Raw genomic sequence first — 24330 nt, 5'->3', positions numbered from 1 at the left:
ACCCTTTGCACAAAGGGGCTTGAATTCTGTGTGTAAGTCAAGGGTGGCTCTGCAGCCCTAAAGCCTCACTTTCTGTCAAATCAGAAATAAGCTATGAAAGCAAAGCACAGATTGCTGGAAGCACCAGAGATACAGGGTAGGGCATTACCTCCTGGAGTCGGCAATTAGGACTTTAATGAGAACAGGAAGTGTTTCTTCCTTTCCTTTTTCTATAATTCAAACACACAGGATCATCCCCAACTTTCAGAGAGCTGTTTGAGGCAACAAGAGCTCCAGAAGTGACAAGCAAGCAGCCACTGAAGCCTCCAGCACTGGCAACACCCGCTGCTGTTGGGGACTGCCACAGCCAGCCAGAAACCAAGTTCAAAACCAGTTTGCCAGGATTTCACAACGGGACAGAGGAGCCCAAGCCAGGAACAAGCTCTGCACCTACTTGGGTCTTCTCATAGTGCCGCAGAGCTGGGATTGCCAGGCCGGGATTTTAGTGCTCCAGTGACACAACCACTCCGGCTCCCCCATCAGGATCCTGCTTTCCCACATCCCCTCCAGGCTGCACTGACAGTTCTGAAGGTTCCCAGTGCAACTGGTCCAACCATGGGGATGGCATCCCACACAGGCAGCCCCTTTATGCAGCAAATCCCCATAATCATTATGGAAATGGTAAAAATAATTTAAAAACCCATAATCCCACAACTGCTTCTGTCATTCTCTTTTTTAGAGTGAGTACAAACGTGTCCTGTCCTCTGAGCACTGCTCAACACAGGATCTCAGGATGGGTCAGGCTGGAAAGAACCACAGTGGGCACCTGGTGCCACTCATCCCAGGGCATAGGACTGTGTGCACACAGCTCTGGAATATCCCCAGGGAGGAGAGCCCACAGCCTCTCTGGACAATGTGTTCAGGAGTGGGCACTGCCCAGGGAAGAAGTTCAGGTGCAACTTCCTGGGCATCAGCTTCTGCCCACCAGATCTGTAAACTAAGTTCTCACAGGGGTCCTTGGTTTTTCTCACTCACCTCTTTATTCTTATTTCTCTTTTCCCCTGTACCTGTTTTTATAAACTTGCAGTGCCTTTGAGGTTTCCCTGCCAGCCCTGCAGAGCCCAGAGCAATCCCAGCTCCCACTTGGAGACAAGAGCTCATGCTCTCCTTCTGTTTGCACACCACGGCTGCAAGATATGAAATCTATAACATACAAAATATATATCCCTAGCAGGGCATGGACAACACTCTTCAAGGAAGGGAATATTAATTTTTACAAATATCTTTCTTTGGAAGCAAAACAAGGATTCTTATCCTTTTGTGGCGTGTCATATTGCAGTAAAGATATTTATTTATTGAGTGCAATTATCTACTACAGGTCCATTGCCTTTGCCCTATGCAATTTCTTATCCCTATCACAGACTTTGACCCATATCCTTACCTTGTTCCTTTTACAATAGCAGAATAAAGATCTCAGCTCCTGAAATTTTTTCAGACTCACTTTCCCTACAGTAATCTGGAAACCCAGGAAGTCAGATTAGAAGCCACATATGTCTTCTTCCAAAAGCAGGCTGGCAGAAAAAAAGGCCAAAGATACCAGGCTGGGTAAAACTGCCACCAGGACAGTCATGATTGAAGGAGAATCAGTTAAGGAAGAGCCCATTTAAAATCCAACCTTTTCAGGGCCAGGCAGTGTTAGAGCTGGACAAGCATAGGCAGGTAGGGCAGTCAGCTCCTATCACATTTTGAAATCTAATTTCACCCTGATCCTTTTACAAAGCAGCCAGCTGTGTGTGACAGCAGCTCCTACCTGTCGCTCCCTCCATCTCCAGACTCCACGCACCTGTGAGCAGGAGCAGCAAGCGCTTTTTCAGCCAGCACAGGGAAAACCCCACAGTCCCCACCTGTTTTCACCTGTCTTCACTCCTGTGCAGGAACAGATTTAGGATCTGCAATACACTACTGGATTTCAGCACTTTTCCCCCTGTGCCATGTCCTAGTGGGATTTGTCACACAGATTTCCAGACAAGCTGTTGACTGTGACAGATGTGTGCTGCCACCATCTAAGAAGATTTACTGTTCTCACAGGAAGCCATGTGAAGGGAAACTTTTTCTGGTTTGGTAAACTCAATCTCAATTTTGCTATTTTTAGAATAATCCAGAGAAGCCTTTTTACCACTCTCATAGAAAAGCGACTCTTGGGTAGAGGTGATAAGCTTTAAAAAAACTGGGTGTCATTTCCTAGTTGTGACATGTGTTGGGTGCTTTATTCAAACACTGATATAACAGCCTGGGTTGGAAGGACCTTAAAGCCCATCCAGTGCCACCCCTGCCATGGGCAGGGACACCTCCCACTGTCCCAGGCTGCTCCAAGCTCCATCCAGCCTGGCCTTGGGCACTGCCAGGGATCCAGGGGCAGCCACAGCTGCTCTGGGCAAAGTGGCCCAATAACCACGATGGAGTTCAAAACTCCTGAAAGCTCTCCATTGCTGTGCAGGATGGAAACAATTCCTCATTTCCCAGCAGAGCTGTCTGCTCCAGCTTAGGTCTCTGCTCTGCAGGCTGCGTGTGGGAGCTGAGAAGTAGGTCACATGAGCCTCTGCAATTCCTTGTCTTGCCTCATCCAGCTGGAAGCTCCAAGCACACCCCCGGATTTGGCTTTGATGCCCAACTCCATCCCTGTGCCCAAAGCTGGGTGATCAACACATGCAGCACCTCCTGGGGGAAAAGAAAAATAAAAGAAAGAAAAGAACCTGAACCTATCAAGAACCCTTTTGAGTCACCACCTCTTTCCTGCCTGAGCAGGGACACGGAGCACAGGGGCACAGGACAGTCAGGCCATGGCATGCTGGGAGTGGCATTTGCTCCCAATTCTGCCTGGAAAGGATGGAGATGGAGACAGGGGAGATCTGCTCCATGGCAACACTGGAGAATCCATCTCACCTGCCCTCAAACCCAGGAGAAGAAAGGCAAAGGGGGAACCTCCTGTTTATCCCCAGGGATAATCAACTGCTGTAAACCCAAACATCCTCGCTGGTGAGTTCAGGGCAGAGCCTGCATTCCCTACAGAGGAAAGATGTGCTGTTCTTGGCCACACCAAGGCCCACGAGGGCTGAAGAACAGTCTGATAATTCTGGGTTATGTGAGATGAAATCTGCACCCCACAGGCTTTCCTGCAAAGCCAAGTCCCAGCAGGACTTTGCATATGCTTCATGCTTGAGAGGGCTGGGAGCACAAGGCCCTGGGGAAGCAGGTCCTGCATAATAAAAGCAGCAGGCATGCAGGCAAATAGAGAAGTGTGGGATATAGTTAGTAGCACTCTTTATATTGCAAAAACCCAAATTTGTTCTATGCAAATCCACATGCGAGGATTGACCTGTGGCACCCAGTGAGAAAGTTCTGTAGCAGAAGATGGGAACCAGAGCACAAAAACTCCATCGGGCCACAGAAAACAGCCCCTGACCAACCAAATAAAAATAAAAACCTCCCTGGCCTAATGATTAACCTTCCCAAGAGAAGAGGTGGGGAGGACTCCCTGCCAGCAGCGAGCTGTTTGTTAGGCCACATCTGCAAAACCAAGTACAATTGTGGTTGTTTAAGTTCAAAAGAACTGAAGTGGAACAAGCCAGCACACACCAGAAAGAAGTCAGGTGAGGAGGAGAGACAAAGAGGGACCAACTTACCAGATCTGGCAAAGCAAAGGCTGAAATGAGATGCAAGTGGCATCTCCAGAGGGATCAGGCAGGTCAATGACTGTGCCAGGACACAGAGCAGGGAGACAAAGGGTGAGTATAACGTTACAGGCTGAAAATCAAACCCCAGAGGATTTCAAATCCCTCTTCTGGCACATAAACCAGGAACTGGAACTTAGGGGGTTGGGTTTTTTACATTGATAGGTAGGTGAGAGGCTGGACACGACCTGGCTGTGTGTGCTGGCAGCCCAGAAAGCCAACTCTGTCCTGGCTGATCCAGCACAAAGGTGGGATCACAGAGGATTAAGAGCCATCTCCCTGTGCTTCAGACAGAACTATCTGATTGTTTGAAAATATTCCCTCTACCTCAAACCCTTGTATGTTTATTCTAACAAATCAATTATTCATTTCAAACTACCATCATTAAAAAACCAGGATATTTCACATTCATAAGTATTAGGAAGAAAAGTTGTTCCAATTTTCAGAAGTACTTTTAGGCAACCAAAACCCTCAGAGAGCAGCAAATAGCACTAACAGCAAGAAGGAGCAGTACATCATACACAGAGGACATCTTTGGGATGCTATTTTGTGTGGGGGAAGTGTGAAATAAAAACCTAGAAAAGTTCACAAGAATTATCATTTCACTCTTTTTCAAGTCAACCACACAGCCTCACCTTGAACAGTGTGTGCAAGTGTGGCCCAGGAAATGTATTTATAGGCACAGGGTAAAACCAAGCCAAAAATCAAAGTAGCAATGAGAAGAACAGAATAACTTCAGCACAAGGAATAAATAAGCAAGATAAGCCCCTCCCATGTGGGGAAACAGGTACAAGTAGCACAAGTGGAATGCAAAGAGGTCAAGTGTTGAACCCCTTTCCCAATAAAAGTGCTCCAAGGAACGGGATGAATTGCTGGTGTTGAGGAACACAACACTGAAAACAAGATCTGTATCACAAGAACAGCTCCAGAACACATGCCAAGCCTCACCATTTGCATATGGTAACTAACTCTGCTAACTGAGAATGTTGGAAGCTCCCACTGTTTTCAAATCACAGCTCCTGGAAACGTGGCTGAAATTCCAGTCTAGCAGGCGACTCAAATGAGAGCAGCTGGATCTTCCCAAGGCTCCAGCTGAGCTCCAGCATCCACCACATCCCACTGCCAAGCAAATCACAGAATCACAGAAGGGGCTGGGTTGGGTTGGAAGGACCTCAAAGCCCATCCAGTGCCACCCCTGCCATGGGCAGGGACACCTCCCACTGTCCCAGGCTGCTCCAAGCCCCAATGTCCAGCCTGGCCTTGGGCACTGCCAGGGATCCAGGGGCAGCCCCAGCTGCTCTGGGCACCCTGTGCCAGGGCCTGCCCACCCTCCCAGGGAACAATTCCTGCCCAATATCCCATCCAGCCCTGCCCTCTGGCACTGGGAAGCCATTCCCTGTGTCCTGGCCCTCCAGCCCTTGTCAAGAGTCTCTCTCCATGTTTCCTGTAGCTCCTTCAGGCACTGGAAGGCCCCAGTGAGGTGATCCCAAAGCTTCTCCTCTCCAGGCTGAACAATCCCAGCTCTCCCAGCCTTTCCTCCCAGCAGAGCTGCTCCATCCCTCTGCTCATCCTGGAGCCTCCTCTGGCCTCTCTCCAGCAGCTCCAGGCCCTCCCTGTGCTGGGCCCCAGGGCTGGGGCAGCTCTGCAGGTGGGGTCCCACCTGAGCAGGGCAGAATCCTGCCTTTGGGTTAGGAAAGCACCAGGAGAGCTGTGTAGAAGAGAAATTCCTGAAGAAAAATATATAAAGCTAAACACAAATCCACTTTCCTTAGCTCAAAAAAATCCTGTAGCCACAATCAGGAGTAGATGGGGAATGTTTGCTCTGGCCCAATGCTCAAGGCACCATGTCCCACCGAAAGCCAAAGGGCACCAGGCTGAAGGACCTTCAGCCTGATCCCACCTGGATCCTCTTTCTGGAGTACTCCCCAGGATCACCTGGGCACCTTCTATTTCTCTAAGAGGTTCAGGATTTGTTACCACAGCCAGGGAAGCATTTGAGAGCCACAGGTCACTAATGTGGACAAGCCTGCAGAGCTTTTCTGACTGCCTTCATACTACTCCTTCCACAATAATCCCTTCCCTGTAGACAAGGGATTTGCTTCTGTTAACTGAACACAGTAAGAGGAGCGCTCTAACCTTTCAGCAAAATGGCAGAAAAACAATGCTCCCTTTAAACCCTTTCTCAAAGGAATTGTAATTAAATAAATAAGTGAATCCACCACCATAAACCCCACATGCTGTTAGCCTGAACCTCCTCAGTCCTGATTTTACATATTGAAAGAAGCTGGAGAAAAAAAAATAGCTGTAAACGCAATTATCTATATATAATCTTCATTTCTCACTTTTGGAAGCAAACAAGGGAGGGAATAAAGTCACACGGCCTTTACAGACATCTCCCTGTATCAGATCTGGAAGCAGAACCCAGCTCTGGCCTGGCATGTATTCCAGAGCCAACGAAAACCCTCTTCAAAAACATTATAAACATCAGAAACAGAGCAATTTAGAAATAGTTTTCTACTTACCGGACCACAAATCCTGAGAAATCAAGCAGAAAACCAGCACTCAGCAGCTGAACTGGATACAAAGGAGCTGCCGAGGCTTCACGAAGATTAATTTGAAGGTGGCAGCATGTCAAAGCCAAAATACAACCCACACCCCCAGCAGGCAAAGCAACAGAAAGCACAGGCAGGACTTTGAAACAAAGCAAGGCCCTGCACACAGGGCCAAGGGCAGCCTCCCCAGCTGCTGACACTGCGGCCATGCACGGGCAGCCGGCCCTGGGACAGCGCATCCGGGGAGCGGGAAGGGTGGCAGGAAGGAGCGTTCCGACTCTCCCTGGGGACACGGTGGGCACACCGAGGCACTGGCACTCGGCTGTGACGCTTCTTCTCAGGGTCCTGCCTGACCACCCTCTGCAGGACACGAGACCTTCACTCCAGGCCAGTCAGGTCAGAAGAGAAGCTGTCATTTAAAGCCCAGGAAAGCAAGAACTTAACAATTTAAAGATAAGCCATTAGTCCTGCCTCAGCAGCACCTGGTAATACTAACTTCCTTTCGAAAAGTTAGACAAGAAAAAACTCTTTAATGTATTATAGACCCAAAAAACAGGGCGAGGAGGAGATGGATGGTGGTGATCATGTTCCTCCCCCAAAGCCTCTATGTGGTGACTTAATTTCACTCCTTTGCCTATGACTGTACAGTCTGGGGGGCTTTTCCCCCATTTCAGACAAAACATCCTTTATTGTTTTCCATTTCCATCTGTCTTACAGACTAATACATCTGCACAGAAAATGCAAAAACAGCCCTTAATCAAAGACACCATCCCCACCACCACACCCCCTCTGCATCTACAAAAACCTTGTCAGAAAATTGTTGCTGCTTTTTATAGCAGGGTTCCTGGAAACAAGAGCAAACCTTTAGTCCCCTCAAAATGTGAGAGTAAAAACCTAATTAAGGCATTTTCTATTACCCACTGAGAAATCTGATGCCTTAAAATAATCAGACACCAACACAAGTAACAGCAACCTCCCAAGTGTATTTTGAAGCAAAACACAACCATGATACCAAAGACCACGTCCTTATTGCTGCTCAGAAAACAGAGATGAACAAAGTGCGCAGTTTTATTTCACAGCACTAAAAATCCACAAGTTCTCCAAATTCATCCAGTTAGTATCAGGATCATTACAAGTCTGCATTTGACAGCTCCACACTAACCAGAACAGCAGCAGCTCTTACTAGACAGAAAAAATTCACTTGCCAGAAAGATTAACCATTTAACAAATTAAAATGTACTTCACAGGTATTGAAGGCCAGCATCTGAGAGCACTGTTGGTATTTTCCATCAGTGAAAGCTTCCAGTTTCAGAAAGGTTGCAAAGAGAGTCCTTGACAGACGGCTGAAATGAGGCCTCCAGAGCCACAGGAAGGAGGAGAAAGTATTATTTGTCTTGCAGGACTTTTGCAGGATGTGGGAATGTGGCAGCCAGATCAAACACTGCATACTGAGCTAGTGCCCAACTTTGGAGAAGTTTTTTGATCCATTTTAGGTTCCTTTTTTTAAGTATCTAAACAAATGTCTATGTTTATTAGATAAAAGGATAAAAGTGAAGTCACCTCCCCAGTGCTCAGAACCAGAGTAAGTGCCTGGAGTACCTACACGTCCCAACACTTCTGTAGCGCTACAATGGTGCAGTTTCCACACTGAGCCTCTAACTCTGCCAAAGGAGTGAGTCAGAGCATCCTCTAAACACAGATCAGAGCCCCAACAGCACATTTTCCTTTCCAGTTAATTGCTGACAGCCACTGAAGAGAGATCTGTTACACTGGGGGTATGAGGGAACAGGCTCTGAGGAATCCCCCACAGAATTTAAACATACAATCAACCTGCTAATACACAAACAAAGGGTACTCCACAATACAAGGAATTTTTTGGTTCCTGCACCTCATCTGGCACACAATCAAAAAAGCAGTCAAGTGCAATGTATTCGTCCCTCCATAAGGAAGAACGATGTATCTTTTAACAAATACGATGTCTTAAAATCAGTCTTGCTGAACTGACAACAGAATCCTCCATTCATCTCCCATAGTCAGGCTTTCATCCTTTCTCATGAATCATTACTGACTCACAGAAAAAAATATTTGTTCAAAGGTGGATTTTCTCACTCTTGTATCTGCTATTTTCAAACTTGACTGCCTTTGAACAAAGGCTCATTTCTCTGTAGCCTGACTCAAATGTTGCAATAAAGTTCCTAACTGGGATCTGTCACAATCATCACCATCAGTTGACTTAGTCTGAAGGTAGGATCATGTGAAAAAGGAGACATGTAAAGGTGATTGAGCAGTAGTCATATGCAGGGGCTGACAATTATCCTGACCTATATTCCTCTGGTCGTTGCAGCACTGAACTCCTCCCTAACCATTTCCCCAGCTTCAGAAAGAGCTGCAGCTTTAACACAGGCAAGTGCGGAAATATTTGAGTCGGTATCTTCAGTGATCTCTTGGTCCCTGCAGCAAGGAGTGCACTAATGAAACACGGCCCCACAACCACAGGTAGGGAATTCCCTTAACTCAGAGAACAACAGCAAAAAGCAGGTGATCAGTTGCTCCTTAACTTACAGGTATGTAAACCTGAAGTGCTTTTATACAAGGCATATTAAGAAGAAAGAAGTGACAAAAGGCTGAGTCCCCAGAAAAATTCTTTTTAAAAAAATCATACACTAAGTGTAACTCCTCAACTTGGAGTTTGGCTTGCTTTCTCCTGTTTTTGTAGCAGCGAAGTTCCTATTTCTGGGGGTGAGCCTACAAAAAGGACTTACCAGGTGCACTATAGACATTTATACCCTCAACTGCTGCGGGCTATGCTGTGGTAATCATTTATTCCAACCCTCCCCCTCCCGCCCAGAAAACACAGCAAATTTGACCCCACTTTACAGGGTGAGCTCTGAACACTCATTAGAGGGTGAGAGTGCACACTTCAAGAGCTACCAGCACCATAAATCCATACCCTAATCTGCTTTGGGGCAACTTGGTCAAACAGCCATTCCCTTGCAGGTGATGAAGGAATTTTTAATCTCACTTAATTCAGACATTTCTTGTCAGTTATCTGCAGTTTTCCTTTTCCTGTCACACTGCAGAGCTCTAAAATACTTTGCAGCTTTCAGGCATAAGGGAACCTACTTAAAGTGCAGTTGCTTTAAAAGATCACCAGCCCTTCTATGCCATTCACCTCTTTAAAACCAGCTGCATTTCAAAAGCAAGGTGGCACATCAAATGTGTAAGGCCTACATAAGGAGCAGCTTGTTTGGTACCTTAAAGTTAGCAAAAGTCAAGTCTCAGCCCAATCTTTATACAGTTCAAAAACCTGGATTTAGAGTCAGCAACAATTCCATTGCAAGCAGGAGGCTGGAGACATCAGAGGTGCTTTCCAGCCAGAGCTGGTAGGAAAACTGTCAGAGCCATGGCACAGACTAACCTGAATGCCCCGGCCCAAATAACACCAGAAATGGATGGTGTTAGTGAAAGGACACCCCAGAGCACTTAGAGAACAACTGCTGCATGTCCCAAAGCACCTTAAAGAAGAGTGGTGACTTTCCATACCCTCACTATTTTCTCTTTTTCTCCTACTTCTTTTGAAAGATAATGTACTTACCCTGGAGACTAACATGCTATGCAGGATGGGTTGATGATGACTGTAAGACTTTTAATTCCTTGCCCCTTTTCAAGCAGGTGATGCATGCAGGAACTCCTCCTGCTTTAAAATGTCCAGAATAGAAATGGTGCTGTCCAGGCAGAAGTTGTGCAGCTGTAGAGAAGAGCTATGTACCCTCTCCCTTCTAGAAGCTTGGGAAAAGGATCAAAAAAAGGTTTGAAGTATTTCATGCGTGGCACAGGAAAACAGCAGCTAGAAACACAGGCAGCACAAAGCAGTACTGAATCAATCCAACCACCTTCAGATCCAATAAAATAGAAGCTGCCCCAGGTCTTAAATCCATCTATGGCCCATTCATAACAGCACTGGCCAATGAAATCAGCTTATTAGTACATATAAACCCACAGGTACTTGTGTCTTGCATCACGCATTTGTTACAACTTCCCTGTGACAGAAGTTGTTTTTGCAGCTCTGCTTATGCAACAGAGAACCTGTGCACTGAGCTGAGACAGCCTCCCAAATTTGCAAGGTTAGAAAGTCTACACAGCAGCAGCAAATCATCCAAAGTGCTTGTTCCCAACGCCTGTGGAACTGAACCCAGACCAACATGAAGAAGGCCCACTCTGTTCACTCCCTCACAGCTCATCCACGGCAGTGATGTTGACTTTGGGCAATTCGCACTCCTCTTTGAAGTGGCAGTTTTCCAGGATGTCCTTGTAGTAGTCCTTGAGGTCCGCGTAGGTGGAAATGGTCTCGTTGGAGTGATGGAAGGACAGCAGTTTCTCATTGAGCAGCAGCTGCACCTGGTACTCCTCCTGGGAGGCGTTCACGTGGTCGCAGTGGTAGAGCACGAACACCAGGTTGGCTGCGTAAGGCACAATGCGGCCGCTGCGGAATTTCCGCTGCGTGTGCCAGGCGTAGTTGTTGGCCAGGAGAGGCTCATCATCTTTGAAGTAACCCATCAGGGCAAGCAGGGGCTGGAGGGTCTCTGCGTGCCCAACTTGGACAATCAAAGGCGAAGAAATGGGTTTGGAGCTACAAAAGAAAAAAAGGTGAAGGGATGAGCAAGAGCCTGTGCTTTAAAACAAAACAGCAACACACTGCACAGCGGCCATGGCCAAAGGACACCTTGAACTTGTGTTACTCCCGAGTAAAACCTCTTTGGGAATTTCAGTCTGGTACAGACATTTTAAATGCAGCTTCCTGAACTTTGTCCAGGTATCGACCCCAGGCCAATGCAGTGAGATTCAGCAAGGCCAAGTGCAGGGTCCTGCCCTGGGGTCATCCCAAGCCCTGCAGCTCCAGGCTGGGGCAGAGGGGCTGGAAAAGGCCCATCAGGAAAGGCCCTGAGGGTGCTGTGCCAGAGGGGCACGAGGGGGAGCCCAGGGGGGCACGAGGCCAATGGCTGCTGGGCTGGGCCAGCCATGGGGTGGCCACAGGCCCAGGGCAGAGCCCGTCCCCTGTGCTGGCCCTGCTGAGGGACCTCAGGGCTGTGTCCAGTTCTGGGCCCTCCTGGCCAGAGAGCCCTGGAGGGGCTGGAGCGTGTCCAGGGCAGGGAACAGAGCTCGAGCCCCTCACTGGATGTGAGAGAGTCTCCTTCAAATCATCAGCAGCATTTACCAAATTTAGTCTGAAGACAGTGATCCAGTGATGCAGGAGAACAGTTGTCCCTCCCCAGTTTACCAGTCCAAGTGACCAGCAGGAATAGTGCTAATGCTAACTCCTGAGGACACCAAGCAGTCCAGAAGGAGATGATGCTCCCTCAGTAACAGGTCAGTAAATCAAGCCACTGACTCGTAGCACAAGTGAGGACAGTTTATGTAACAAAAGGTTTTATGTAACAAAAGGTTACACACTGCTCAGCCAAAGGGGAGATAAGAACTGGCTTGCTGTGCCAGGAAGCACCAGCCAAAAGGAAAATCTGACCCTTGCTCCAGAGAAGGATGATGGCTTTTGGGGACCATTTCCAAGTGGCCCAGGTCACTTGATCTAGCACAGGTAAATACAGGTTTAGCTTTCAGGAGACACATCTTGATTGGTCTCAAAAGGAGGTATTTCCCCCCCTCCAATCCAAATCCAATGGAAAAAATGGTTAACGGGGAGACTTGCCTGTGGACTGGAACTTTGATCAGCTCAGCAGGAATTCAGTGCTGGGCCAGGATGGGCCCTACCAGCTCAGCGTAGCCATGGTGTTTTTGGAGTCTGACACACACCTTGTACCGTGCTCCTGGTGAACCTGAGCCCTTCTGACTCCACTCCTCAGACTCTCCCCTTAGGCAAAACATCCCTTGAAAAATATATCCAAACCCTGCCTCTGTTTTCCGTTCAAAAGAAGCAGCACTCAAACCACAGAAAGGTTCTCTATGGAGGACAGAGTATTTTTTTTCCACCTATGCCTTTGCTGCACCAAGAGCTTTACATTCACCACACTCTTCCAGCTCCTCCAAAATCAGTGTTCCTACCCATGTTCTCCCCTTGCTATTTATGACCCCTCCACTCATTTTAAAATCGTAAAGCTTTTGGATCCTTGAATCCCTTTCTCTTCCCTTCCCTCTCTTGTCCATTTGAGCAGCTGATGTGTATCCTTCCTGTCCACACACACCTGCAGGGAAGTATTTTTAGGTTTTAGGACACATTCACATCCCTCCTGTCAGAGCAGCAAGACACAGATGTCTATGGAAGGAGACAGAAGGCCGTTCCTTTGATCTCCTGCAATCTGCAGCTCAGAAGTCTGCTGGGCCAGAGGTGGCTTCTAGGTAATGAATCATTCCTTTGCCAAATCCCTCCTTAAATCCACGTGAGTTTCCAGCACACACAACATCCTGTGGCAAGGACTTGCACAGCTTCGTGCACTGATCTTCATTTTTTTCTATTTGTAGATGCCAAGTCCCATTTAATCCTCTTTGTTCTACTCACAGCTTTCCAGCAGTGTTCTTCCCAAGCTGAGAAATCCTACCTTAGTCCTTCCACAATTTTTCACATGAGCTATATCCCTTTAGATCAGAGTGTTAGAATGCACAATACTCAAGAACCATAAGCTACATCATAAATCCATGCTATACCCATGAACTCTCTGCTTAATTCCTGATATCCAACATGGAATCACAGAATGGTTTGGATTGGAAGGAACCTTAAAGATCATCTCATTCCAACCCCCTGCCATGTCAGGGACACCTTCCATGGATCAGGCTGCTCCAAGCCCCATACGTCTGAAGTTTGAGATATCTCCGGACAGCTACAACAACCTCGTAACTCAGCTCCTGAGTTTGAGTCCTCCCACATTCAATACAACAGGTGATAAGGAGATCGTTTTTCCCTCATGTGGATTACTTGACAGCTCTGCAGTTTTCCAGCCCAATCTCACCAGGCCCTTTTACAATCTTCCCAGTAGAAACACTTCATCTTATTTATCTTGATTAAAACCGCCACATTTGCAATGCCACTGAACTTGTCACCTCCTTTTCCTGCGTCATTTACAACATTCTGAGCAGGCCAGATTGCTCCAGCTCTATCTCTGCTAGGGAAAATTGATCCGTTGTCCCTACCCTCCATTTCTTGTAATTTCATCAATTTTTTTCCCTGTGTAAGGACATTCTGCCTTAACCCCATCTGCTTGACTTCTTTAGATAAGGAAACCTGTTGAGAAAGATGTTTGGCAATCATGACTGTGGCTACCAGATCACCTTATTTAGTATTTGCTGATCCCTGCCAAGAGCTCCAAGAGGAATGCTTTCCTTTTCAAGGGCCATCCTAACACTTCCCAGGTGTATCAAGGTGCTCAGCAGTACTAGTCTGGAGCATTATTTCTACAAGACTGGCCTGGAATTCTGATTCTCTCCCAGAGCTACTTTTTAAATTCTTCCCTTATTTAATTATTTGTACTTTCATGCCGTCCCAGCTGCATGGTGGTCTGTGTTAAATAAGAAGGAAGCTGGAAATAGAAATATGCTGCTAGAATCTCCAAAACAACCCTACACAGGCATTACTGACTCCACAGGGAATGGATTTCACATCCCACCACTCCAAAAAGGCCTCAGAAATGCTAAGACAAAAAAAAAAAATTAACATTCTGGCTATCAATGCTGGCTTTAAGCAAAGTTTGGCTTTACTTTTCAGCTGATGCTAAGTAGGAATGTTGAAACAAGGAAATCACAAAAGATATAGCAAAAACTAAATCATAAAAAAACCACTGAGGCATGTTTGCAAAGCAGGAAACAAATTACAGCACAGGCAAGTTTTTAAGAACAAGGGAAGAAGTGACGAAGGATTAAACAAGATACTCATTCTCAGTCTGAATTGAGTTTTTCCTTCACCTGCTTTAGTCTCATGAGGTCCTCATGCCAACAGGCCAAACAGCCTTGGGAGGCAAAACAAACCTCTCCCACTCAGAGCTATCCCACTGGATTAGTTTAATGAGGATTAAAACTGTTTCCTGATACGACACAATCCTGAGTTCTCCACAGCCTTTTTAACATAGCATGCCTGGTGATACTGGTGATTTCCCAGACTGCTCCAGCACTCCCTGTTCAGTCTCCAGGGTCAGGACTCCAGCTCAGATGTGGTTTCCTATCATCCAGCAGTGACAATCAAAATGGCCATCAAGGTTCAACAGCAATATTTTTGATTGTGGAGAAAATGATGACAAATTAGCTCTTCAGAGAATACACACAGGCAAAGGTTACCACTGCCCCTGCATTTCTGATAAAGCCAGAACAAGCAACAAAACACTGATAAACAGTAGCACAGGCTAATAAAATATTAAGTGGCAGGCTTGATGTTGCCACTCAATTTGCCTCACAGTTGATCAATGACTCAGCATCTTGTTGGAAGCATCAAAGTTCTCAACATCGTACTCTGGCAATTGCTAATGATATTTCAATCCCCTTTTCCCCCTCCCTTTTATTTACTAGCATATGGCTTGGGAAAGCCCACTGAGTAAACCTCATTCCCATCTTTGAAGGGAAATGAAGGGACTGTGCATAAAACTCTGCCATAAAATATGAGGAGCTTGTTCGGAAGGGATTGGTTTCATATTCATCTCATGGGGCACTTTCAAATGAGCTGAAGGGGCTCTCAGTAGGCAGAGCACAAGCAGGGTTCCTTGGAGAGATGTGCCAGCTCCTGAACTGCCCACACTGGGGTTTTACAGATTTTTTTTTTTTTTTACCTTTTAAATAAATCTTCCTACAGATGAAAATGAAGAAAGTATTGAACAATTCAGTAGCACAAGACAGAAGCCAAGTCTCACCATGGGGAAAAAAAAACCATCGTGGAGAAGCACAGATGTGGGATTTATTATCCAGGCAAATTCTAGTTCTCCTGCATCTCAAGATTTGGGTTTAACTCAATCTTCTGCATCAGCTCACCCATCCTCAAGAGCAGATCATTCCTACTCTTCCCAGGACTACTGACAGTTCATTCTCCATATGGAAAAAGTGAACTTTCTTTTAACCAAAATTTATTTCCTAAGCACTGATTGGTCTTTCAGTTAGAAATAACCCAAACCCCAGGAAATAGTGGGATAAGAAGAAACATTTCCTGCTGCAAAGCTCAACTGGCCAACCTTCAAACCTCATGTAAAAATCCCTCCAACAACTGCAAAGAAGGTAAGCTTTAACACCTGTTTAACAAGCATGCTTAGACTACATGCTATCCCTTTCCTCCCTAATAAAAAAGCCAGGTCACAGGACTCCAAAACCTGTTTTCAACTATGGGATGAATTCTTCATCCTTCTCACTTCCCCCTGTGATTTATTGAAAAAAAAAAAAAAAAAAAAAAAAAAAAAAAAAAAAAAAAAGCTGGACAAACTCTAAACATACCAGGAAGCAGCAGAGATCAGGGAGTGGTGAGCAGCAGTGGTAGGACTCAGGGCAGCAGAAATATTTAACAGTGGTGATGCTCAGAGGATTATCACCAGTGGGAAGAAAAATAAAAAAAGTTTTAAAAAAAAAAATCTGTCAAATAGTATTAAGTCCTTATATGTCAAAATTTTCACCATGAATAGTAGAGAAGACAGCCAATTATTCCCAGAATCAGCGCCAACACAACAAAACGCCACCACTAATACTGACAAGATAAAATTTTTCTTCTGTTGCAACAAGGAACAAGCTCACTCATGACAAAAACAGACTTGAAAAGCTGACTGGACTACACAAAACTCATTAAAAAGCCTGATTAAAAGGCTCTTATCTAGTCCTGCAACACTTAATCACTCAGAGCTAATTAGGCTTCCTTGTGTTTCACTGCAGAGCTGCTGCACTTCCAAAGGCTCTTTCCTGGCTGATCCCACCTCTCCCATTGTTTCAAACCTCAGAGATTTGCAGGAGCACCAGGCTGATGCTCAATGTTGATCCATCACAACGAGCCAAAACCAAACCAAGAGGGCCATGCCACTTGTCAAACCCTTCCTGCCCAAGGTGGACACCCGTCAGACCAGTTCATTTGCCTGTTACTTGCCTAGGTACTGTTTCATTTGGGTTTTTCACTCTCACATAAAAGGGTATGACTCTATAAAAGTTGCTGAGATACTTTTTCAGATCAATCCTGAGCAAGCATGTAGTAACTAATTAATGTGAGATTAAGGACATGCTGGGGAGTCTGAAAGGCACAAGAAACTTTAAATCTCTAGTTCTGGGCAGACAGATGAACAGCCACATTCCCCGGGGAGAGCCCCTGGGCTGCCCAGCTCTCTGAGAGAAGTCAGCAAATACACACACTTCAGAAAAGCAGACACAGAGATGCTGCTGAGTGTGCCACAAGATCTGTGGAGAACTTCACACCTCTGGCTTCCCCAGAAGCTCCCTTCAATCTTGTCAGAAGTCCTACCTTTGAAAGATGGAGCAATCAAAGCCAACCATATACTATGATACAGAGCTGCTGACTGAGACATTGGCTGTTTATTAATCAAAGTCACCCCAGCAGCAGTGAAGGGGTTTTAATAAACAAACTGACTGAACATTTTGAACCTGAGCAAAAGGGGATTTTCAATCTAATTATTTCATTGCTACTGCATGCATAGAAGCTTTTTGCTTAGTTCCCTTTGTACATACAATAAAAAGAGTTTTGAACTGCAGAGTGGTTTTAGATCACCCATTATATTCCTTTGTACTGAGTCACAGATTTGGAAGGAGCAATTAGGGCACAGTGGTAAATGACTCCTGAAAGGTTACCAATTGTGTTGGGAAGTGACCTGCAAAGAGGAAGGCAAATTATATGGAACAATAAAAGCTACCAATAAACCAGTATTGGTCACTGCCAAATTAGTCTGTTTACTGTACAGCTTTGTGGTATAACTCACAAAGATCACCTTCACTTCATCTGGAACCATATTCAAATAAATCTTTTTTTTTTTTTTTTAATACCTTGGATCCATTTACCCTCTCAGAGGAAACCACCACCAAATATTCTGCAATGCATATGGGCAGCTAGGCTGGTATTATCAATACACACTGTAAATACTGAGATGGCTGCACAAAGCACCCTCCCAGTTTCCAGAGCCTTATGGCAACCCATTTGGACAGTACAAGCAGTAACAGGTATTTCATATTCTTTCACCAGCAGGAAATGTTAAATACTTGAAGCTAGAAGGAAAAAAATGAAGAGTCTAAAACAGCTTTAGTGAACATGCTTAAAGTGTGCCCAAGTGTGCAGCTGCAAAGGTTTTTAAAATCAGATGAGCAGCTTCATATTGCATTAAGTTCCAAAAGGCCTGGATTTCTCATCAACACACTGAGTTTCTGTGGGCAGAATACTGTTCATTAAACTGCTGGGAAAATCAGCAGTGAAAAGTAATTCTCCACTAGCTGCTCTGGCTATTTTCTATCCCTAGCAGGCAGACAGAAAAAAACACAATTCTTAGTCCATAAAGCACTTTATAATTGTGAAGACATAAGACAACTGCCCAACTATGCCATTTCAGCACAGCAAATCATATGGGTTTGATGTGGAACAAGTGAAACTTTTAACCAAAGTTTATCTCCTAAGCGAAAATGCTTTCATTTCATATACATCTCTTGTGATACATTTCATTATATTTTTGTAACTAAGAAAATGTGTATGGAAGAAAGAGTCCCAGCCCCCAGCCTCTCCCTAGAAATGTGATCATGACACTTCCTTCCAGACTGGAAAAGAGGTATGGAGGAATGTGGTGGTCCTGAAAGGTCCACTGGGCTGGTTTCTACTAAAGAATTAACCTTTATTAGACATTGATACTTTAGTGCTACTGGGCTGCAGAAGAACAGGGCCCATGCACTGTGCTAACAGGAGGTGGTCATTAGTACAACTACTGGCAAATCCTACATCAGACCCAAGTTCCTGAATAGAAATTCCACCTTTCCACCAGCTCTCTGGATGGGGCAGTTGCCAAAAGCAATCACAGAGTGAAAATCCCTTTTACAGCTTTTAACACCATCTTGCTGTACAGCAAGACCTACCCAGAAGAGACTACTGCTAGTTTAAACCACAGAGTTATACTGGAATTCACATGATGAAAGATCCTAAAACATCTGAAATTCTGCACTGCAAGTTGAAGGTGGGACTAATTAGCAAGAGGTATTTATTACCACCTTCATCATATTCTTAAGGATAGACTAATCAGCAGGAGGGGTTTTCCACCAAAGAAATAAAACAAGCTTTTATAAGGCAACTAAGTTCGGTGGGCAGATTGCAAGGGCAACAACCACCTCATGGAAGAAACAGGTTTTCTCTTTTTAATTTCACTGTAACTGGGAATGAAAACAGAACAAAGCTATTGAACATAAATGCATAAAGTGTGCTACAAAAACACAGCTTTGCCAACACTGCTCTCCACTGCCAAGTCTGGAGCAGAACAGACAATCCAGATCCTTCAGCTTCTTCCCAGAACAGAAGTGCTTCCCTTTCTAATTCTGGATAGCCCGATCTAAGCTTTCCAAAAGGAAAAGAGATCATGGAGCAAAGGTAATGCCCTGGAAGTAAATTTCTTGCTCTTTTTAGAGTTTTTAGAGCAAGCAGTCAGTTATCAATGCTAAACACTATTAAATTGAAACAACATTCCACTGAAAGATATTTCATCATCACGAAAGGTCATTTTCTGAAAATGCTGCAAAAATATTTAACCTGTTGCCTTAAAGTTGACCATCACCATACAAAGAAAGAAGAGACTGGCATATCTTTTTATCTGTATGTTTTCTTGTTTTCATTTGTACTTGCACACTGCCACAGGATGTCTCTCTCCATAGATGAAAGAGATAAATCTCTCTCCCTAGATGAAACAGGATTAGCTGCACCTCCGCTCCCTAGATTCCAAGAGGGACAAGCTGTTCCAAGACAGTGGCCCTGCTAGATTCCCACATCCTCTCCAGGTTACCCAACCCAGTTTATTCCCAGGTCTCCAGTGCTTTACGACTGCCACCTTCCGTTGTGGAAGGGAGTAACACATTCCTGTGGCACTCTGCTACCTCAGCTCTCCGGTTCCTGTTTAGGATGACGCTCATCCTGAACACTGCTTGCATCCAGCTTGGAATTTTGCAAGATTTAGGGTCCTGATCCTTTACACTCACTGCCTGCTTCCCTCTGTGATGGCAAAACAACACGAGAGCCCCAGGGATTGCAAGTGAACTTCCACAGCCAATGCTGAAAGACACGAAGTTACCAGTTTTTTGGGAGCTCTGCCTCTGACACCTGCTCTTCCCACCTCTCAATTTAGCAACTGCTGATTCAGCTCCAAATAAACCAGAAACCTCCATCTGTACCTCCTTCTTCCAATTACAGCTTTCAGGCTTTTTTAACTGTTATTATTAAACTTACAGGGATGTTTTATACACAGTTGAGACACACAGCTGGCTACTAGTGCGTGTAATGTAAGGACTGCAAGGCTGTCACTGCTCGAAGAGGAACCGACATTAAAAGGGAACAAAATGGATCACTCCATTCCATTATACAATCTTATGGCCCTATCCTTGATATCCTGTACTTCTATAAAATTTCCATGCTCATCTGCTAAGTTATTAATTAATGTGACTGATTATTAACTACGAATTTGTAACTGCTCACTTTACATACGGAAAGTGCACGCAGGTTGTAAATTAACATTTAAGCAAAAAACGTTTAACAACGACATTTTAAACAAAAAAAGCTCATTGTTTTAACTCAATGTCTCCTCTCAAACTGTGCAGGAAGAGAACACCACTATCAAACAGTGGCTGGCTGTCCCCCGAAGGCCTGTGTGGATTAGCAAGTTAAAAGATGGAAATACTCCAGCTGAGCACAAAAGCATCAATGAAAGTAACAAAATATACTCTTTAAAGTAACACTGCTCCAGTAAAAATTGTATTTCTCCCCGTTAAAATTCAAGCTCCAGCTCTCCTAATGTTGCCAGGTTTGGAAGTTAAGTACTGAACTCCTATTCACATGAAATCCAGCTCAGGACTGATCACAGAAAGCTCGTACCAAAGCACTGAAACCTTTTGATTTACCTTTTGCTCTCTTCCACTGCTTTGTCCAAATGCTGGAAGATATCTTGGAATAAAATGCAGCTGGAGCGACTGTTGATGTCATAGCCATATCCTCTCTTCCAGTATTGCTTCAGGTCATTCAGGTATTCCAGCACCTAAAGTCAGAGCTCACAGGTTTTTATTATTGCACCAAGGGAAAACAAAAAGCCCACAGCCTGAAGCAATGACACAAAAACAACCCCAAGCATCAAGGCTCCAGTCAAAACCACTTCAGCATAAAACCAGACAACAGCTCACACCAAAGAGCCACCAAATTCAGCATCTGGCTACGCTCACGGTCAGGTGAAGTGCTGCACATCACAAGACAACCATTATCCACTGCTTTTTTAGCACTTCTGATTTTGTCTTTGGCTCATCATTCTTCCCATAGAATCCATCCCACATCTTTAGCTGAGCTTGTCTGGTTTCACGTTCCAGAGAAGTGCACACATCTCAGACAGAACTGTGCCTTGGAATTATTCAAGAGCACACGGTGCTCTCCTTGTTCTTTGTTCCTTTCCTGACAATTCCTGGCATCAAAGTCTTTTCCCACCTCTCTGCTGAGTTATTTATAAGGACACTGAACAGGGCAGGTCTCAGCAGATGCCCATGGTGATCCTGATTCTCTTATAGAGAGGACACCACTTACTCCTAACTGCCCACCCTGTAGCCAAACACCTACCTAGGCAAAGGTCTCCTCTTTTCCCAGGGCTGCAAATTTCCTTACGAGCCTTGGAGGAGCCTTACTGAACATCAAAAGTTACACCAAACAATTTTGAAAGAAGATGAACAAACATTTCTCTCATTAATCTGGGTTCTACTGGGTTTTATTAACAGGCATTTATCTGGTTTAGAGATCTGATAGTCCTCAAAACCAAACAGAGTCTCAGAGGCCCTAGAAGACCTCATTTGATGTACCCTGGAGTGGGTTTTATCATGTGATTCTATCATGTGAAAAACACACATTACAGAATGGTTTGGGTTGGAAGGCCACTTAAGATCATCTCATTCCAAACCCCCTGCCACAGGCAGGGACACTTTCCACCAGACCAGGCTGCTCCAAGTCCCACGTACCTTGGCATCTTCTTCACTGAAGAGTGAACACCATGGGGAGGTCACATTTTTTATAGCCAGCTCGTATGAGCAGGTGAGAAAAGCCACTTGAACAAGATCTGCAATTAATCCAACAAACAAGGAAGAGATAAACCACTGCTACACAAGCAGCAACTTCCTCTCAATTTACCTCCAAAATGGACTGCAATTACTGTTTCGCAATGCAAACAACGAAATCCAATAGGTAATTGGCAGGACAAAGGCCAAGCACCAAAAATATGCAGTTTAACAGAATTATTGCACAAAATCCGGATTTTGGGCTGCAAGCTCTTCACGTTAATCATTACAAGGGGAAAACAAGAGCACTTCACATTAAATGCTGCCCATCTGCTGATGTGTTATAGGTGTCAGCTGCTGGTGCAGCCACACAGGACAGAAGAGTCAACACAGGGAAGGTGTGAGGTCTTGGATAACTCCCCCTCCACATCAGCAGCTGAGTGTGAGCTGCAATCCCAACAGCAGCACTTATTTTGGGGGGGTTTCCCCACCACTTGACCACAGAGGGAACCCCAGCACTTCTGGACAAGTGAGTTATAACACAGACACACAGGACTGCTTCTCCTGAGGTCATTTATTTGCTTGAGCTGTAACAGGTTCCACAAAAGCTACACCTGCTCCAGAAAGCAAAATTAAAACACTCAAATCCCTCCAAAACCAGGTAAAGCTGATTTCATCTACAGGAAAGATGTTTTCAAACATCTTTTTCTTCTGACCACTAACCAACAATCATTCATTACTGCAACACCAACACAGACTTACAGTCCCATGCACTTAATTAAAGACTGCAACTCCAATTCACAGCCACTTTAAATTACCTACTCTGCATAACTACATGTCTTGGAAGTTGTTCTTGGCCAGGCCTGGAGCCGAAGCCACCTGTAAGAGGAATTCCTTACCTGCATTTAGCTCCTCCACCGGCAAACACAAGGCACTGGCGACCTTCTCCAGGACTTTCTTCATCTCGGGCCCCTCTTTGAAGGCGTTCACCTGGCACATGGCCGCGTCATTCTCCTCCACCAGGGCCACAAACTTGGCGCAGTGATCAAAGAACCGCATCAGAGAGTCGTTCACTTCAACCTCCACCTCTGAAAGCAAACGTGGGCATCAGGGGGAGCACCACCATCCCCAAGGGTACCAGCATGTGGCCACCACGACACCCTCCAAGAGACAGTCTGCCTACAGCTGTACAGCTGTGCTCCCACAGGGATGCAGGGTCCCCCCTCAACCTGGGCATGGGGGATGTGGGACTGCTCTCATGGCTTCTCTCAGCCACAGGGAGGGCAGCGGGCACCCCCAGCCCCTCTGGGAGCATCAGGAGCTCCCTCAGGGAGGATATGGGGATATGGGACTCCCCCAGCCACTCACGAAGGGCATAGGAGTACCCCAGCCCCTGGGGGAGATCAAGGCTCTCCCAGGCCCTCAGGGAGGAATAGAGCTCCCTGAGAGTGGGCACGGGACTCTGCCAGCCCCTCTTTGAGAGCAGAGGAATCCCTCAGGCACCCCCATCCCCTTTAAGAGAGCCGGGAATCCCTTAGGGGAAGGCCAGGGGCTGCCCCAGTCCCTCAGGGAGGACACAGGAGTCCCTCAGGGAGCGTGTGGAACACCTCACGGGGCTTCTGCAGCCCCCAAGCAAACAAAGGGGGCTTTCTCAGGGCAGGTGTGAGACTCTCCCAGTCCCTCAGAGAGATCATGAGGCTCCCACCCGGAAGGTGCAGGACCTGCAGGGAAGGAACTCGAATCCCTCAGGTAGGCTGTGGGACTCCCCCAGCCTCCCAGCGAGCACTGGGCGCTCCCTCAGGGAGGGCACGGGAATCCCCCATCGTCTTGGGAGAGCTGGGACTCCCCCAGCCCCTCAGGCACAGCCGGGGGGTCCCCGAGGGAAGGGGGGGGGTGTCGCGCACTCACCGTCGCCGCCGAAGTCGAGGGTGGGCCCGAGCCCACGGCGGAAGGCGGCCGCGCTCTGCAGACAGCGGTGCTTGGAGCTGCTGGCCAGCGCCAGGCGGCGGCGGGCGGCGAAGAGCGCGGGGAAGCGGGCGGCCATGCGCCGGGCCAGCTGCTCCATGTCGCGCCGGCCCTGCGGCGCCAGCCGCCCGTCCAGGCTCTCCTCGTACCACATGGGCCAGGCGGCCAGGGCGGCGGCGGTGGGGCAGGCGACGGTCCCCGCGGGCCGGCGGAGCAGCCGGGCGTGCAGCTCGCCCAGCCGGCGGACCTGCCCGGCCGTGGGGTAGCGGGTGCCGTGCCGGAGCACGGCGCGGAGCTGCAGCGGGGCGCAGGAGGCGGGCAGCAACCTGCCCGCCTCGGGACCCAGCGACAGCGGGTCGCGCACCAGGTACGGGTTCACCTCCTCGTAGCGGGACTTGGTGCCGAAGTAGCCGCTCAGCCCCGCACTCGCCGGCGGCAGGACGAGGAGCAGCACGAGGAGAGCGCCTCCCCCGCGAGGCGCCATGGCTGCCACTGCGCAGCGACCGCAGGAAGAGGCGGAGCGTGGCCGCCTCTTCACGGCTTCGGCCGCCCCAGGGACCGCCCCAGCCCGGCTCCGCCCGTCCCCTCACGGCTTCGCCCGCCCCTTCACGGCTTTGACCGCCTCAGCGCGGCTTCTCACGGTTTTTCTAGTCCACTCACTGCTTCACCTGCTCCATCACAGCTTCACCCGACCGCTCTCGGCTTCTCCAGTCCCCTCACGGCTTCACCCGCTCCATCACAGCTTCACTCGACCCCTCTCGGCTTCTCCAGTCCCCTCACGGCTTCACCCGCTCCATCACAGCTTCACCCGACCGCTCTCGGCTTCTCCAGTCCCCTCACGGCTTCACCCGCTCCATCACAGCTTCACTCGACCCCTCTCGGCTTCTCCAGTCACTCGTGTCCAGGCGAGGCGCTGGCGGGAGCCC

At 47.0% G+C, this 24330-nt stretch overlaps 2 protein-coding genes across 3 annotated transcripts in view; both read right to left on the bottom strand.

Moving 5' to 3' along the window:
• PAPSS2 (3'-phosphoadenosine 5'-phosphosulfate synthase 2) overlaps positions 1–9944 on the bottom strand; it is a 41996-nt gene extending 32052 nt beyond the window's left edge. The window contains exons 1-2 of one of the 2 annotated variants that reach the window (XM_048311032.1): positions 9858–9944; positions 2464–2697 (exon numbers count right to left, since the gene is read on the bottom strand). In XM_048311032.1, the coding sequence (XP_048166989.1) occupies positions 2464–2466 (3 nt within the window). In that variant the 5' untranslated portion in view covers positions 2467–2697; positions 9858–9944. The remainder of the gene's footprint in view (positions 1–2463; positions 2698–9857) is intronic. The other variant, XM_048311031.1, reaches the window with a different exon arrangement.
• Positions 7226–23926, bottom strand: MINPP1 (multiple inositol-polyphosphate phosphatase 1). Its single transcript, XM_048311033.1, has 5 exons — positions 23348–23926; positions 22339–22527; positions 21404–21501; positions 20312–20445; positions 7226–10892 (listed from the first exon to the last, which is right to left on the bottom strand). The coding sequence occupies exons 1-5, from the start codon at positions 23886–23888 to the stop codon at positions 10493–10495; spliced, it is 1362 nt and encodes a 453-aa protein (XP_048166990.1). The 5' UTR covers positions 23889–23926; the 3' UTR covers positions 7226–10492.
• Between the last annotated feature and the right edge of the window lie 404 nt (positions 23927–24330).

This window comes from Corvus hawaiiensis, chromosome 8 (genome assembly GCF_020740725.1).
Source record: "Corvus hawaiiensis isolate bCorHaw1 chromosome 8, bCorHaw1.pri.cur, whole genome shotgun sequence".
Lineage (NCBI taxonomy): Eukaryota > Metazoa > Chordata > Aves > Passeriformes > Corvidae > Corvus > Corvus hawaiiensis.
This window is presented reverse-complemented; position numbering and strand designations above follow the sequence as displayed.